The 15,171-nt window shown below is 39.3% G+C and overlaps 2 protein-coding genes and 1 pseudogene across 5 annotated transcripts in view; 1 reads left to right on the forward strand and 2 right to left on the reverse strand.

Moving 5' to 3' along the window:
- The window catches only part of shq1 (SHQ1, H/ACA ribonucleoprotein assembly factor), an 83,486-nt gene extending 80,647 nt beyond the window's left edge, over positions 1 to 2,839 (reverse strand). Inside the window, exon 1 of one of the 3 annotated variants that reach the window (XM_007540974.2) lies at positions 2,736 to 2,839. The gene's annotated coding sequence lies outside the window, so the exon portion shown is untranslated. The remainder of the gene's footprint in view (positions 1 to 2,735) is intronic. The other 2 variants (XM_007540975.2, XM_016665386.1) reach the window with 2 other exon arrangements.
- Positions 7 to 893, reverse strand: LOC103129781 (nuclear transcription factor Y subunit beta pseudogene; annotated as a pseudogene).
- Positions 2,840 to 4,548: 1,709 nt separating the features above from the next.
- The window catches only part of gxylt2 (glucoside xylosyltransferase 2), a 30,352-nt gene continuing 19,729 nt past the window's right edge, over positions 4,549 to 15,171 (forward strand). The window contains exons 1-3 of one of the 2 annotated variants that reach the window (XM_007540979.2): positions 4,549 to 5,022; positions 12,019 to 12,217; positions 13,319 to 13,450. In XM_007540979.2, coding sequence (XP_007541041.1) covers positions 4,736 to 5,022; positions 12,019 to 12,217; positions 13,319 to 13,450 — 618 coding nt within the window. In that variant the 5' untranslated portion in view covers positions 4,549 to 4,735. The remainder of the gene's footprint in view (positions 5,023 to 12,018; positions 12,218 to 13,318; positions 13,451 to 15,171) is intronic. The other variant, XM_007540978.2, reaches the window with a different exon arrangement.

The following is a 15,171-nucleotide window of genomic DNA, read 5'->3' on the forward strand; positions in this document are numbered from 1 at the left end:
TCCAGTCGACTGGATGACCTTTCCCAGCGGAAGGGTCAGAGGTCATCAGGTGAGCACGAGTCCCGGGTAAAAGCCCAGCAGGAGGGCCTGGTGTTGGCGCTCGTCATGAAAACTGGATCTGCTGTACGGTGGGAATCTGTGGGTATGCAGTGGTGGTGTACACCATGACATTCTGCTGCTGACCATCTGCTGTGATAGTCCCAGCTGGAAGCGGATTGGCAAAGCCGTCGTCTGTCAGATCCTCACCCAGACTTTCTCCCACTGCCACCCTCGGCATCCCCATCTTCCCCTTCATCGCCTCTCTGAACTTCTGCAGGTAGAGCTTGAGGGGGTCGACATACATGTTGAAGCCCAGCCTGGACACGGCGAACAGGAAGTCCTCCCTGTTGATGGTCTTCCTCTTCTCATGGTGGTAGCGCTCACTGGCTTCCGACATGATGAAGCTGATGAACTCACTCACACACTCCTGCACACCCTCTTTGGCGTCTTTAGCGATCTTCCCAGTATGTGGAACAGCGTTCTTCATGATGCGAGCCACATTAGCAATAGGGAGGTAAATGTCCTGTTCCCTGTAGTTCTCCTTGGTTCCGCTGTCTTCATGGTCATTCATGTTCTCTTCTCCATCATCGTCCTGGCGGTGGAGAACATAATGACTGGACGCCATGTATTCTCCAGTCATGCCCAGCTGAGAGGCGTCTGTGGTTGAGCTGTCTCTGTCCATCTCCAATGAAGCCCTGGTTGGTTACCTTCCTCGGCACCGAGCGACCTAAACGCCCCACAACGTTTGATGCAGTGACGTTGATTCCAAAGCTCTATTGACCAATAGTAGAGGAGCTGGACATAGAAGGCAGCTCTCCTCATTAACATAATGATGCAGGAGGCAATAACAAAAGTAGGGCTTGTAAAAGGAAAAGACAAAACAAAATATCTACTTTTCTTGACAAAAACGCATGCTTAGGGTGAATGAAAATAAAATATATACAGTGATCCCTCGTTTTTCACGGGGGTTGCTTTCCGAAAATAACCCGTGTTACTTTAGGTAACTAAAGTAGTTATCTTTAGTTTTTACAATTATTATACAGCATAATTAAATACTCTACATTGAAACCAAAAGAACAAAACCTGTTTTCAGGTCAGCAGATGTGTGTGTTCATCAATCGGGCCTTAATGTGATCCGGAGTCATGTCCTTAAAGCGTCTCCTCCAACCTGCCCCGCGAGATTCACAGCTGTATCTACGACAGAGCGATGGAGCTCGTCAAGCGAGCCTCCGCTCGGGTTCTGCTGCCTCTGGCCACAGTTTTTTCCAGTTGGCATTCAAAGTTTCAGTTTCCATCTCCTGAATGGCCAAGCTGTATTACTTATATTTAAATACCGTAACGTTATTGGCACACAGGTAGAGAAGGAGCTCGGAGACTGTTTAGCCAATCAGGATGCACTGTGAAAAAAACTGCACAAAAAAATTCGCAAAGCAGCGAGAACGAGAAAGGTGAAACGCGTTACAGCGAGGGATCACTACATTTCTTGACGGAAACTCATGTGTAAGGACAAGGAAAAACTAAATATATATGCTTTTATTTTTTTTATTATGTCAGTTTTGGTCCTCCATAGAAGACAGCAAGAATCATCAGTTCACTCACTGCATTCCAACTAAAGGCACCAAGTTTTTAATATAGCACCCAGCTCCCCACCTGGTGGAGGACGTGGTTATTGACAATTTGGTCATATCCTCCTGACTACCAGTAGTAGTTCATTTTTGTCCTCTGTAGAGGACATTTCTAAACTTGAATATCTCCCACCCCCTGCATCACCCCCTGCATTCTACTGAATTAATTCCTTTTGGTATCTGGAGAGGACATTTAGGGCTTTTCAATGATACCACAGTGAAGGGGTGGGACTTTTGTACGTACTTTTTCTAATTCATAAAAATGGAGTTCATCAGTAATAACACATTTTATGGGAAGAGACAAAGTAAGTGCATAAAACCTTTTATTACCTTAGAAAGACTGTGGGATTTAAAAAAAAATGGTGATTGGACAATATTTTTTTTTTCCTGGTAGTCAGGAGGATATTGCAGAAGACCCATGTTTCTAACAGGCAAGATTGTAAACAAAAAGTGCAACAGCGCAATAGATAAAAAAATAGCATGTTTTCTAAGGAGAATGGTTTACTTATCAGACGTTCTGCCCAATACCGAAAACACATTGGTAACTTCCAAAACGGATATGAAAAGAGGTTTTATGTACTGACAAAGGTTTGAGCAGAATAATTTTTTTTGGACAAGTATTCCAGCGTATAACATCCAACATATTTCCCGGGCATTAGCTTTATCATTAAAAGCACAACATTTTCCTGATACTTGGCAAACCCAAAGATGAAGGCTTAAAATTACTTTTTAGCGCTAAGTATCTGTAAATAAATAGTTTAATTCGTTTGTACGTGGCCCGAAATTAAACATACGCCACCAGCATCGTAAATTATTAGATGCTTGTCCAAGAAACAAAACATTTTGCCGCGGACACAAAACTTATGGTAATTTCAATGGTTTTTAAAGAGAGTTCTGTTTACAGTTAGCTAGCCGATGTAGCGTACAGGAAGCTAACACGTGATGTATGTCCTCGTGCCTTTCAGTGTAGCAGCTGAAAGAAGATTTTTGCTCAGTCCCATGCGCTACAGGCGAACTGTTTAAGGACACTGTTACAATACTTAGAAATATACAGGAAAATAAATGACTCACCCCAAACAAGCTGGGCTATACCAAAAAGCTCTCACTGCCGTTTAATCAAGCGTCCATATTTTACCGTAATATGAAGTGTTAAACCGCAGTTCAAATGAGTCTGAGATAAAAACAAGAAGCTCAGTAAAAATATATGCACGGGGTATAAAATAGTGAGTCTTATGAAAGTCATATTTCAAACTACAATGTATTTTCTTCACTCACTTTTGCACAGTGAGTAAATTTGTTTCTGGATATTTTCAAATCTGTATTAAAAAATGACAGCATAAATTTAGTCCCACAGGTTAAAGTTTCAGCTTGAAGTGTACCCTGCCTAACTCCTAACCTGTCATAAATATAGAAAAACTAAATAATATGGATTTTTTTCCAGAGTTTTGTAAAAAAAAAAAAAACATTTAAAAAATGTTCTCTTTATAATGAGATGCAAAACTTGTTTAAAATAAGGAAGTTTATTGTTATAAAAAGAATTTCTGTTGTTATAACAAGATATAAAACTTGTCATAACAAGATTTATAGCTCATTAAAATCAAAATCTTCATGTTTAAACACATGTAGGGATACTTTGCAGGACGTTTGACATCTGGAAGAAACCGAGTGGCTATGCAAGTGTTTAACTGCCAAGCCTATGAAATAAATTCAGGAGAAATATCTCATGATGAGCAATGTTCTCTTTTTAACAAGATACAAAACTCGTTTAAACAGGAACGTTTCTTCTTGTAACAAGAAACTTGTTTTATCTATAGTTTCTTGTCTACATAAGAAAACTTGTCATTTTAATGAGTTTTGCATTGATTTTCTTTGTGTAATGATTTTGGCATCAACATTTCTTGTTTTAACGAGTTTTGCATCTCATTGTAACAAGAAGATTTCTTGTTATAGTGAGATACTGCTCCTGAATATATTTCCTATCTCTATCTATGGGTTTATATGGAAGTCCAAAAGTACCACCAAATATGGCAAGATCAATACTTCAGGTTCACATTTGCTCTTTGAATTTTTTTCCTAATTTTTTATTAGTCTCTCAACCCTAGCTCAAAAGAGTTTTTGTGTTTAATTTGCTCTCAAATAATATTTTGCACTTTCTCTAGGAATAAATGCAATTATATGTATAATTTAAATATTTTGTAGACACCTATAAACTTTACTCAAATTCTGTCCTGAAATTTAGCAAAGCAATTCAAAGGATAAACCACAAAAACACCTTAAAGGTAAGAAGTTTCAGTCTATATCGTTCATGAGTAATAGAAAGTATTGTTATTTATATCGGCCATACTGGCCCTGTACTTGGTATGGCATTGATACCAAAATAGGCAGTACTGCACAACTCTGTTGTCTGGATGTGTCAACTGGTAGGTCCCTAGAGTTGCAGCTTTTTTTTGCAGCAAAGAAGTGGTGATGCAAAGTATTATAATAAATCCTGAAACAATCCATCAAATAATTTAACAACTCTATGCACTACTTTGTTTTGGGAATCACATTAAATCCCAATAAAATACTCAGAAGTTTGTGATATTACAACCTAAGAAAATATGGCACGACTGTGGAGAGAAAATAGTCTCAAAATACTTGTACGTGTGTAATACTGGATTTATATTCCGTTTAAGCTTCTTTGTGTGTAACTTTGGATAGCTGTATCTGTGAAACATGATTTGTAAACCGTTAAAAAATGTGCGTAACTCCGGGTACTTGTAAACATGTGGTCAAATGCATATACTTTAGAAATTGTGAATACAAGATAAAAGTACACGACTACTTTTGCAATGTACGTGCAACTTTAGCTGTACGTGCATCATTACGGTAAAGCTGTAGAAACCCCTCCTCCGCCGTCTAAAACCCTCCATGGACTGAGAAAGCGCTCTCCGCTCTCCATCATCATCTGCAGAAAATTGCGAGCGGGGTGCGGTGACAAAAAATGCCAACTTGGGCCGCTCGCCCTCCGCCGTAGACATGAGCTCGGCCGTGGCCGTCGCTTCTTCCACCCGCAACAAGTCATTCTCACCATGCGAATCCACTGCAAAGTAGTTGCGATCGCCGTGGGTTTCGGAGTTTTTCTACTTGTGTACTTCTTCGGGGGGAACGGCGGCGCTGACGAGCCGCCGCCAAAGGAAGTTGGAGGGGATCGGCAGTTGGAGGAGGTCGGCAGATCCCCACCTTCGCTTCTCGTCGAGTATGTGGGAAGTGACGCCGTGGCGAAGTTGGCCAGAAAATCAGCCACTGGAGTCGGCGAGCGTGTGGGGAGAAAAGAGGGCAAGGCGACTGGAAGAGAGGGCAGCGTGAATGCAAAAAGGTAAAAAAGACAGTTTGTACCTCTCTTTGCTTAGGAGCCAACCTTCTCATCATTCTTTCTTTAGTGTCTTTTTAGTCATATTTTAAACTGAATTCCTCTATTTCAAAAATATGTGATCAAGGGCGAAGCTTCATCTGTAAAGATTCTCCCTTTTGTGCATTTAACATAATGTATTTGGCTGAAAATATGTACAAATGTATGGTAATGCGTGCATAGACACTACAGGAGGCAGTAAATCATCCCCTACTGTCAGTATGTTTATAATTTAACCCCATTTTGTAGGAACTAGACGTCATCTTATTCTTCTAATTGACTTAAAGGTACAAAAGTGACCTTGATAGACAGGTTTTGCATTAATAATAATAAAAAAAGGAATTGCACATGTGTACAAACTGAGTGAGATATTATTAGAAGCAGCATATAAAGGAAGCCCATCCTGTTCAGCTGAAAGTTATCTGATCTCTTTTTTATTTTATTTATTTATTTATTTTTGTTGTTCTTTTTCTCTCTTTTTGGGGAGTTACAGAAAATCTCTGATCAGGCTTGGAACGTCACTTTCGCTTTCTGCTACACAGGATGGACCCAGTGTTTTTATGTTCTTGAGCCTCATGCATCCCTTGTGCTTTCACCTTCAGTCTGACTGACAGCGTCACAAGTGGAGACACCCCCCCTCTACCGTAATATGTATTCAGCACAGACGCCGGGGCTGGAGCCCCCAGACACCGCTCGCTAGATAAAGAGCCATCAAGGCATTGCACTGAGGAAAAGTCCTTTGCGTCCTTGCAGAAGGCACGCTGCTGTTGCGTGTGCTCGGTATTGATAAGGGAGATGGGTGGAAAAGGGTCACCGGTGGGCCCGCTTAGAGAAAAAAAGGAGAGGAAATAAGAGACTTAACCAGATGAAAAATGTTGCAAAGTGACTGCTAAGATTAGAGGAGGTAGTGAAGAAAAAGTCCAGGTTTTTTTTGCTACAGGCGATTAGGGTGAAAATGCTAGGATGGGATCATTCATGCAGTGCCAGATTAATATTCTGGGACAGAAATTACTTGTGCTTGTCCTTTTCAATCCCTATTCCGTGGTGAATCCGCTCCTTCCTGTGCTGTTCGTCTATAAGTCGGAAAGCCAGACAGATTTCCTGCAAGACTTACCAGATGAACACATGTCCAAATTTTAATCTTTAAATTTCCTCTGGACACATCACATCACTTCCTGCAGCCAAAAATAGAGGAAAAAATGGCTCCAGTTTATCCCCTCATCCTCACAATTAAAACTGTTGTCACAGTTTTGCTCAAAGTACAGACATTTTTCTTACTTTTAAAATGGTTCTTTAGTCATATTTACTAGATATTCAATCTGCGGTTTTTGTAAAGCTTTGACTTGCTGGCAACTATAAACCGGCCGACATCACACTGTGTGTGTGAGGCAGCCACTGTTAAAAAGTGGTTTTTGATCATTTAAAACTAGGAAAATATTATTCGGAGTTAACATTTTATGTTGTGTTTAACGTCTTATAGAAGGAATTAGCAAAATTAGCATTGGTAGTTAAAATGTGGCTATTATACAACTTATGTTGCCATCGCAAAATTTATCTTCAATAAACACACAGCTTCAGACCCCTCTTTAGAAATCATGTTGTCCGTTTCACATTGTTGAAGTTGATCCATGAGGTCACCAGCTGTGTGTTCTTACACAGTGCACAGTGACTGTGTCTGCATTCAGGGACTGCATCCTTCAAAGGCCACGTTTGTAGGCTGATCTGGCCACCTATAATTCCAGTAGTGTATCATCACAGAAAATTAAGGAATCTCTATTTGTCTGCAAAAAGTAGATGTTTTACATACAGATAGAGAGCTAATTATCTTCTTTCTCAAGTGCAGTCCATTTACTTAGACAATTTGACCCTCTATGATCAGGAGGCCCACACCAACTTTATCCTCTGGAGGTGATTGGAGAAGTTCTGTGGCCTCCTCCATGATAGAAAAATGTGTGGACTTCTGTAAATGTGGCCTCTCTGGTGTCCTCCTCGCCTCCCCAGAGGCTGATCGCCTTCATGACGTAGTTCTCTCCTGCAAATACTTGTGAAGCATTTTCCTCAGACAGTGTTATCATGGCAACCCTAAGTACATCCCTTATGTTTTTCATGTTTTATGATTTTTGTCCTTTGCAATGTGATATTGTATGAGTTTGTTTAGATGATGATACTAAGCTTTTCACAATAAGCAATTAATCAGTTAATTGCATGATAAATTTAGATGAGCTCAATTTCCATTTTGATTAGTACTATTACTAATATTCACATTTCTGTGGGAATATCACTATATCGCTTAAATGGTCTCAAAACAACATTATTATTCACAATCATGTGACAACTTATTATCCACTAAAATTTGTTATTGTGACAGGCTTAATCACAATATAATATATCAATTTGTTTAGATGACGATATGTCTCTTGATATTACAAAGTCTGTCATGATACAAATTTCGATTCAGTTCGATTCTCAAGTCTGCGATTGATATGACGCAATATAATATGCTTATCTAACAAAATCATTTAACATTTCTGGGTGACTGGTGACTGGTCAAGCTGAAAATGGGGAATCCACCTTATTTCTCTTTGTATCCCAAATCTTTAGTCAACCGTAAGTCAAAAAGTTATCTGCTGTAGTTAGTGGTGTGTATAAACATCTTTGCAACAGTTCCCTAAAGGATGCACTTCATGACTGCATGCTTCTTTAAAACACTCCATCATTTCCTTGAAGTCTGTGGCCGTTTGTTGCAACATCTCAGTCAACTTGTGACTGAGATGTTGTATTTAACCTGGCCAGTGAAATACTTTCACACTGGATGCTAGAATATTTTGGTATACAGAGGAGTACTCTGAGTTATTCAAGAACCTTGGTGAATGACCCAGTGGCTCTACTAGCCCAAACCATTAAACGTCTACCACCATGCGTCACAATCAACAGGAGGTGACAAGCATTCATGATTTCAAGTAGTACTTATTCATCTCTGCTTTGGTGTCAGGGAAAAAAGTAGACTTTCTCCACAGCATTTGGTTTGAGAAACTGCCTTCTTTCCTGCATATGTTCAGGTTCAGGATTCTGTTGATGTTTTGTGTTGAAACAAATCTTTTGCCCTGTCACTTCAACTATAGTTAAGCAGCGTTTCTGGCAGTAAAGAAGTCACTCTCTCACCGCAACATTACACAGAACCATAAAAATGTCGTCTTGTATGACTGAGCGCTCTCTCTGCTCTGGGTGTTTTGAGATCTCCTTGCTTGCCTGAGCATCCTGATGAGACTCACCGTGAGAGTCTCATCAGGAGAAGTCTGCTGTATACGTGTTTGGAAATTACAGCTAAATGAATTATTGGGAGCTAAGGAAACATTCATTCAAAGTCAAATGCATGTTGCATTAAAATAAACAATTCTAATGCAAGACTCCCTGTGAGCATGGCCAACTGTTTTGTGCCTGGAGAAGGCAGAGGAGCTCGATTTTTTCATAGAGTATTTATCTCATCTTAGGACAGCAAAAGTTTCAATATGTTTTTTTTTTAAGTTACATGCTGCAGCTTTAAGGAGATGTTAGATGTGAGAGTCCACTGTCTGGTAGACGTCCAATACATCTGTAAACTGTTACGTCTCAGTAGCTCAAAGAGCCGGTCCAACAGCCAGAGCAGAACCCAGCGTCTTGCACTGCTAACTATGACTTAAATTATTTTTTAGATTTTGTGCTTAGCTTTCTGACAGTCATGCTCATCTGGGTGAGTGTTGGCAATTATGCGCTGCTTTCCACCAATTCTGATTTTGACATTAGTAGAGAAGAGATTTTGCTGTAATAAAGAAGTTCCAAGACTTTTGCTATTTAATATATATTCCCAATCTTGATCTGATTTTTATTGAACTCAGAAAAGTGAAACAAAGTACAGTACATCTAAATAACCTCAAACAGTAGCAGTTCTTTATTCAGACTTTCCAGTGGCAAATAATGCCACTTCCATTCCTTCGGCGATTGATTAGGGAATCACTTGTGTGAAAGAGCTCTGCTTTGTTCCTTCCTCAGATGTTCAGAGAATGTCTTTGATTCCGGCAGCTACAGAGTCCATTAAATGACCCAGTTCCATTCTAATTGCTAAAAAGCCCTGAAGTTGTGCTTTGGTACAACTGTTGCTCTGGTTGTTCCCTCTGCATGTCTCAGTTTTTCCCTCTGCATGTCTCAGTTTTTCCCTCTGCATGTCTCAGTTTTTCTTCCGCGTTATTGTTAATCATGCTGTAAATTTTTGCCCTTCTTTTCTTTGCATATATATAAGTCGGGCTAATAAACCTTGCTGTGGTGCTGCTTTGCAGACAGAGAGCTCATGTCCTGCTGTCTCTCTGGCAACTGCAATGGCTTCAATTGACTGCTTCCAGATGTGGGGAGCAGTCCTTCAACATGGTCCACTGTGCATGGCACACCACGTTTACCAAACAAAGACACATTTCTGTTTGGTCTCTTTTTCTTTTTTTAGAACTTTATTTGTATATTTTTCAATTTAACATACAGAAGTAGAGTATATTCAGATAATGTGTTCACAAAACATAAACAAAGCAACCCAAGAAAGAGAGAGAAAGTAAATAAAATAAAATAAAGTAAATAAATGTGTATATAAGATAAAATTAGATAATAAGATAATAATACTTTATTGATTCCCTAAGAGGGAGATATTTTGTTTGTCCCAGTGCACAATGAAAATTTAAATAAATAAAGTAATAAGAATAAACATACAACAACAATAAATAACAAAATATATATAGACACATATACACATGAAGGCATATACAAATTAAAAAAGAGGAAAAAAGATCATAGGGGGCATGGTGCCTTGGGAGGAGGTGGAGTTACCTACATAGTTCATGGAAACTACTAAATTGGGCAAGGCTTCCAATTAGTCTTAGAAAAGTTTCTATAGCTTTATGAGATGTTTGTGTTTTTTACAAACTCAGTAAATGAAAACCACGTCTCTCTGCAGAACGGGATCCCTTATGTTGAGTGAGACTGTTGGATTCAGACTGGGGACTCTGTGGTTGATATTTGCCTGGACTTCTTTAAGGCTCTCGATATTGTAGGGATGTGTTGGGTGACGCGACTCTGCAATATCACATAGACATTGGGGGAGGTCCCCCTGGATTGGCAGACTGGGATGGTGGTCTCCTTGTTCAAAAAGGGGGACCGGAGGGTGTACTCCAATTACAGAGGGGTCACACTATTAAGCCTCCCTAGCAAGGTCTATTCAGGGGTGCTGAACAGGAGGGTCCATTGGATAGTCGAACCTTGGATTCAGGAAGAGCAGTGTACACCCTCAGCAGGGTCCTGGAGGGTGCTTGGGAGTTCGCGTTCACCCAACAGGTCTACATGTGTTTTGTGGACTTAGAGAAGGCATTTGACAGTGTCCCTCGGGGAACCCTGTGGTGGGTTCTCTGGGAAAATGGGGAAGTGGGCCCTTTACGGGCTGTTAGGTCCCTGTATGACCGCTGTCAGAGTCTGGTCTGCATTGCCGGCAGTAAGTTGGGCTCATTTCCAGTAAGAGTTGGACTCTGCCAAGGCTGCCGTTTGTCACCGATTCTGTTCATTACTTTCATGGACAGAATTTCTAGGCATGGCCAAGGTGTTGAGGGGATCCATTTTGGTGGCCATCTCTGCTTTTTGCAGATGACGTGATCCTACTGGCTTCATCAGGTCACAATTTACAGCTTTCACTGGAGCGGTTCGCAGACGAGTGTGAAGCGGCAAGGATGAGGATCAGTGCCTCCAAATCCGAGTCCATGGTCTTGAGCCTAAAAAGGGTAGAGTGCCTTCTCTTCTTCGGGGCAGATGTCCTGCCCCAAGTGGAGGAGTTTAAGTATCTTGAGATCTTGTTCACGAATAAGGGAAAAATGGAATGGGAGATCGACAGGTGGATGGCGCAGCATCTGCAGTGAAGTGGGCACTGCACCGGTCTGCCATGGTGAAGAGAGAGCCGAGTCAAAAAGCTAGGGCGTAGGGATGGGCAATTATTGTATTGTTTATTGTTGATGTGAAAAAATTCACATTGTGATAAGGATTTTGATTTATGCTGACAATGATAAATTGTCAGTATAAAAAAAAAGTAAATAAAAATTGTTGGTACTGTTAATTTTACTACTTTCTCCAATGTTGGTTCATGAGAGCATTAGCCACAAAAATCTCACATCTTTATGTAGCTGGTGTCCTGAAGTTGCCTATTTTGAAGCTGGGTGTGTCTTTTAAGAACAGTATTTGTGTGCAGTAAGAGACATAAAAAAGATTGCAGGGAAGTTGTAAATACTTTTTTATCCTCACTTTTATCATTGTTGCAATAAATACCTCAAAATATCTTAATGCAATTTAAAGTCCATATTGTGCATCCCTACTAGAGTGTCAGTTGATCAAATCTATAGAATAAATTCTGACATCTGGACAAAAGTAAGTTATCCCATCCTGATGCAGAGAAACACTGTGGACTCTATACTTTTGTAGGCATGGTGCCAAAATGATGACACCTTAAAATGAACATGAAAAGAAATTTTGGTATTGAAAACTCTATTTGTAACTTTAAAAAATATAACATTGATTGAAGTAAATATCAAACAAGTCCTTTTGTTTTTTTCAAATATCTAAATGCATTTTACTGAGTGTAGGTTTCTAATTGCAACCTAACTTTATTTTCTTTTGTAATATATTGTTAGAAAAAGACATGGCTTTATGCCCATACATTTTGTGTAGTAGTATTAAAATCTTGCAGAACATAAACTATTCAACAACCAATACAGGAAATGATCATCTTTCTCATTCCTGATATCTATAAGCACATGTAGGTTTAAAAACTTGACACCCCAAATTAATTCTGGCAGTAATTTCTTCATATCTGGATTATTATTGTTATTATGTCTCCCCTCTATATTTTATTGGTCATTCATCTGTGTTTCATATCTTAAGCTTTTTTTCTCTCGTGTATTCCAGTAAATTTCTGGGCAAAATGATCCGACCTGTGACCAGGCGCAGGCGACCTGAGGAAGTCATGCACTTAGCTGTGGTGGCTTGTGGGAAACGTCTGGATGAGACCCTCACAATGCTCAAGTCGGCCTTGCTATTCAGCTTGAAGAAGATCAAGTTTCACATTTTTGCTGAGGACTCCTTGGCGCCTGAGTTTGAAGAAAGGGTAAGAGACCTTCATCATGCAAATTCTAGGAGTATGTGTACAAGTTGTTAAATGGCTCAATAATGTCACACTGGAACCAGGGATTCAATGCATGCAACGATTCCATGAAAAGTCATTAGGTTTTTGTATCTATGGTGTGTCTTTTCCCTGGTAATAGATTACATACCACTTCTTCTCAGTGCTTACAGGCAGATATTGATGTTTTGTCCCAAAACAGGAACATATTACATAACTAAGATTTTTAGATCAACATAAAACCTAAAAGATCTTTCCAGTAATGTTGTAAGTCACCAGCTACATAAACAATTCCAATTAATGAACTTCAAACTTAACACTAAAGCATTCATTCAGATATTGAGTTTACAAGCCTGCCTTCATGCATGCTGAATCAGTGCTGTGTTGACTCTTGTTTGGGAGGAAAAAAGGGGAATTATGGCAGTCTGAGCTTGGATAGTGTTGCACATATGCTGGCTTTGAACAGGGAGGAATGTAGGAGCAGCCACAGTGCTAAGAGACTCAAGGTAGGTGCTTGCCAAGTCCTTGTGACTCTCAAAGCCAATTCTGGATCAAAATTCACTGATTAGCAAAGACATATTCATTTTCTATGAGCTTGACCTTCAGCTACTTTTATCTATTCTTTATTTAGGCTGTAGCTTCTGTAAAATTTATTTCTAGTGGTGTGCCGATTGATCAGCCACCAATTATAATGGTCATTTAGGATTCATACGGACACTTATTGATGGTCAAATCAAACTCTTAAGTTGTTAAATAGGCAAATAAAACACAAGTGAATAAAGAAAACCAATTTGACAATATGACCCTTTGCATGTGATGTCACTCTCTTCAAAACTCCCCCCGCTCCACCATGATGGACTCTAAATTGGTGTATTTCCATTAAGCAAATTTATTTTTTAAATTTCAAATTGCGCAATGATATGATAAATGGAAATGCAGCTACTATCTGTGATTATCCAATCCTCAATCATTAAGCGTATTTTTGCTCTGTACTGGTCACCAGCCAATTTCCTGGTGCATTTCTTACTTCCTTTTTGCCTTTATTTGAAATATATTTTCATGAGATGTGTATATCTTCCCATGCAGCTGAACCAGTGGCCTCAGTCGGTCTCAGCTAGGTTCCAGTACAGCATCTATCCCATCTCTTTCTCTGTGGGCGACGCTGAGGAGTGGAAGAAGCTCTTCAAACCCTGTGCTGCTCAGAGACTCTTCCTACCTGTAAGACCACAGCACAGTTTCTCATCTTATATCCTCAACATGCTTAATGTCACTAATAGGCTAGCAAGCAAATAATTTTTTTCTCTTTTAGACAACTTTATTGTCTTTATTGTTTTTCCCACTCCAGCAGTTAATTCTAGGTGTAGTTTATGGATATAATTAATTACATGGGTGATTTCTCACATTTGTGTGCAGTGCACACTCAAAGAAACAGACTTGTCTCTAGAGACAGAAACCATTGATTTCATTAAGCAAAGCTTGTGCTCTGGTATTGATTTTTCTTTTCAGACCATTGTCCATTGAAATAGCAGTTGGCTTTCTAGCAATAAAAGGGACATAATGCTGGTGCAGCAAATCTATGATGTTCTCCTCTCACTGCATAGCAATCAGTGACTATTAACCCTAAAACAAGGAGGAAAAGTTTAACAAGTCAGAGTCAACATATTACAGTTTCAAGTGCAAGGAAAAAAACAGGTGAGGAATTAAATCTTGACAAAGGCTTAATCTAACTCCAGAGACTGGAAATTATACTCAGGTCTTTTGGAATAAGATCTTAATTTCGGTTGTGATTTGGATTTTTCTTTTAAAACTAACTGCTGTTTTTGAAGATATTTCATAATAAAAAAACTTTCAAAAATGAAGTGAAAACCCACTATAAATACACATTTAAAAGTGTGTTTTGTTGATTTTTTTTAGAAAACCTTTGACTAGTTGTTGCAGCTGGCTGATTAACAGGAAACATGACCCCAACAAGAGAGTTGTGAGTGGAAAACAATGGAAAGTTATAGTGGAAATTGGAACAAAAAAAGCATGCAGATCCAGGCTCTATCCTGCAAAATTGCTTTGTCAGCTGCAAAAACAAAAAAAAAGAACTGCAACCTGACTTAAAATTTTATAAGTGTGGGGATTGCTTATTATTTGTAAGCACTTCCTTTTAGCCTTATGAATATTGTTTATGCAAAATATTGTATGCTGTAAAGAAGAAAACTCCAAAAACGTCAGGTTTTATCTCAACATTATCTCTTCTGACAGTATGGCTCCGTACTACAGCTCCCAATCTCTACAGTTCCACTACACTGCTTGCATAACAATGTTTTTGTGTGCATGCGTGCGTGCGTGTTTTTCCATAGTAAAAATGTCACTAACAAATATCCCTAAAATCAGACTGGCTCCCCTTCAAAGAGCAACAATACAATCCAGTGTCCAGTGATAACAGAATCCAGAGATGAGATTTAATGGAAAGCTTATTTATGATTATTTAAATGTATTTAAAAAAATGTTTTCTAGGAAATGTGCTTAAAGATGTTAGACTTTTCATAGTATTACTCTAATAAACATAACTTAAAAACCCACCTAAAAATGATATGCTTATTTTAAATTCTAAAAGTTTTTAAAAGTGTGTTTGCCCCCAACAGATATCTGTTTTCTGAGCTCTGTGGTTCCTCCTATCAGTATGAGAGTCAAGGTGAGGAGGCGCCATGTTAGGAAAAGAAGTGGAAGCTGCAGGATCTTCAGAACAAGCAGGTCATGATGCTAGGCTACTGATCATCCTTCTGTCTGGACACAGGATCAATATAACCAGTTTAAAAGCTAAAATGAATGGTTATATGCCAGTCATGGAAAACTGGGATGCACTCCATGCCATGATGTTCAGAATTTAGGTCTCATGGCATCTCAATGTGTCAACATTGCAGCCAGTGGGCTGAAGGAAAAACATCTTA

Source organism: Poecilia formosa, unplaced genomic scaffold (genome assembly GCF_000485575.1).
Source record: "Poecilia formosa unplaced genomic scaffold, Poecilia_formosa-5.1.2 Scaffold577, whole genome shotgun sequence".
In the NCBI taxonomy this organism is placed as follows: domain Eukaryota; kingdom Metazoa; phylum Chordata; class Actinopteri; order Cyprinodontiformes; family Poeciliidae; genus Poecilia; species Poecilia formosa.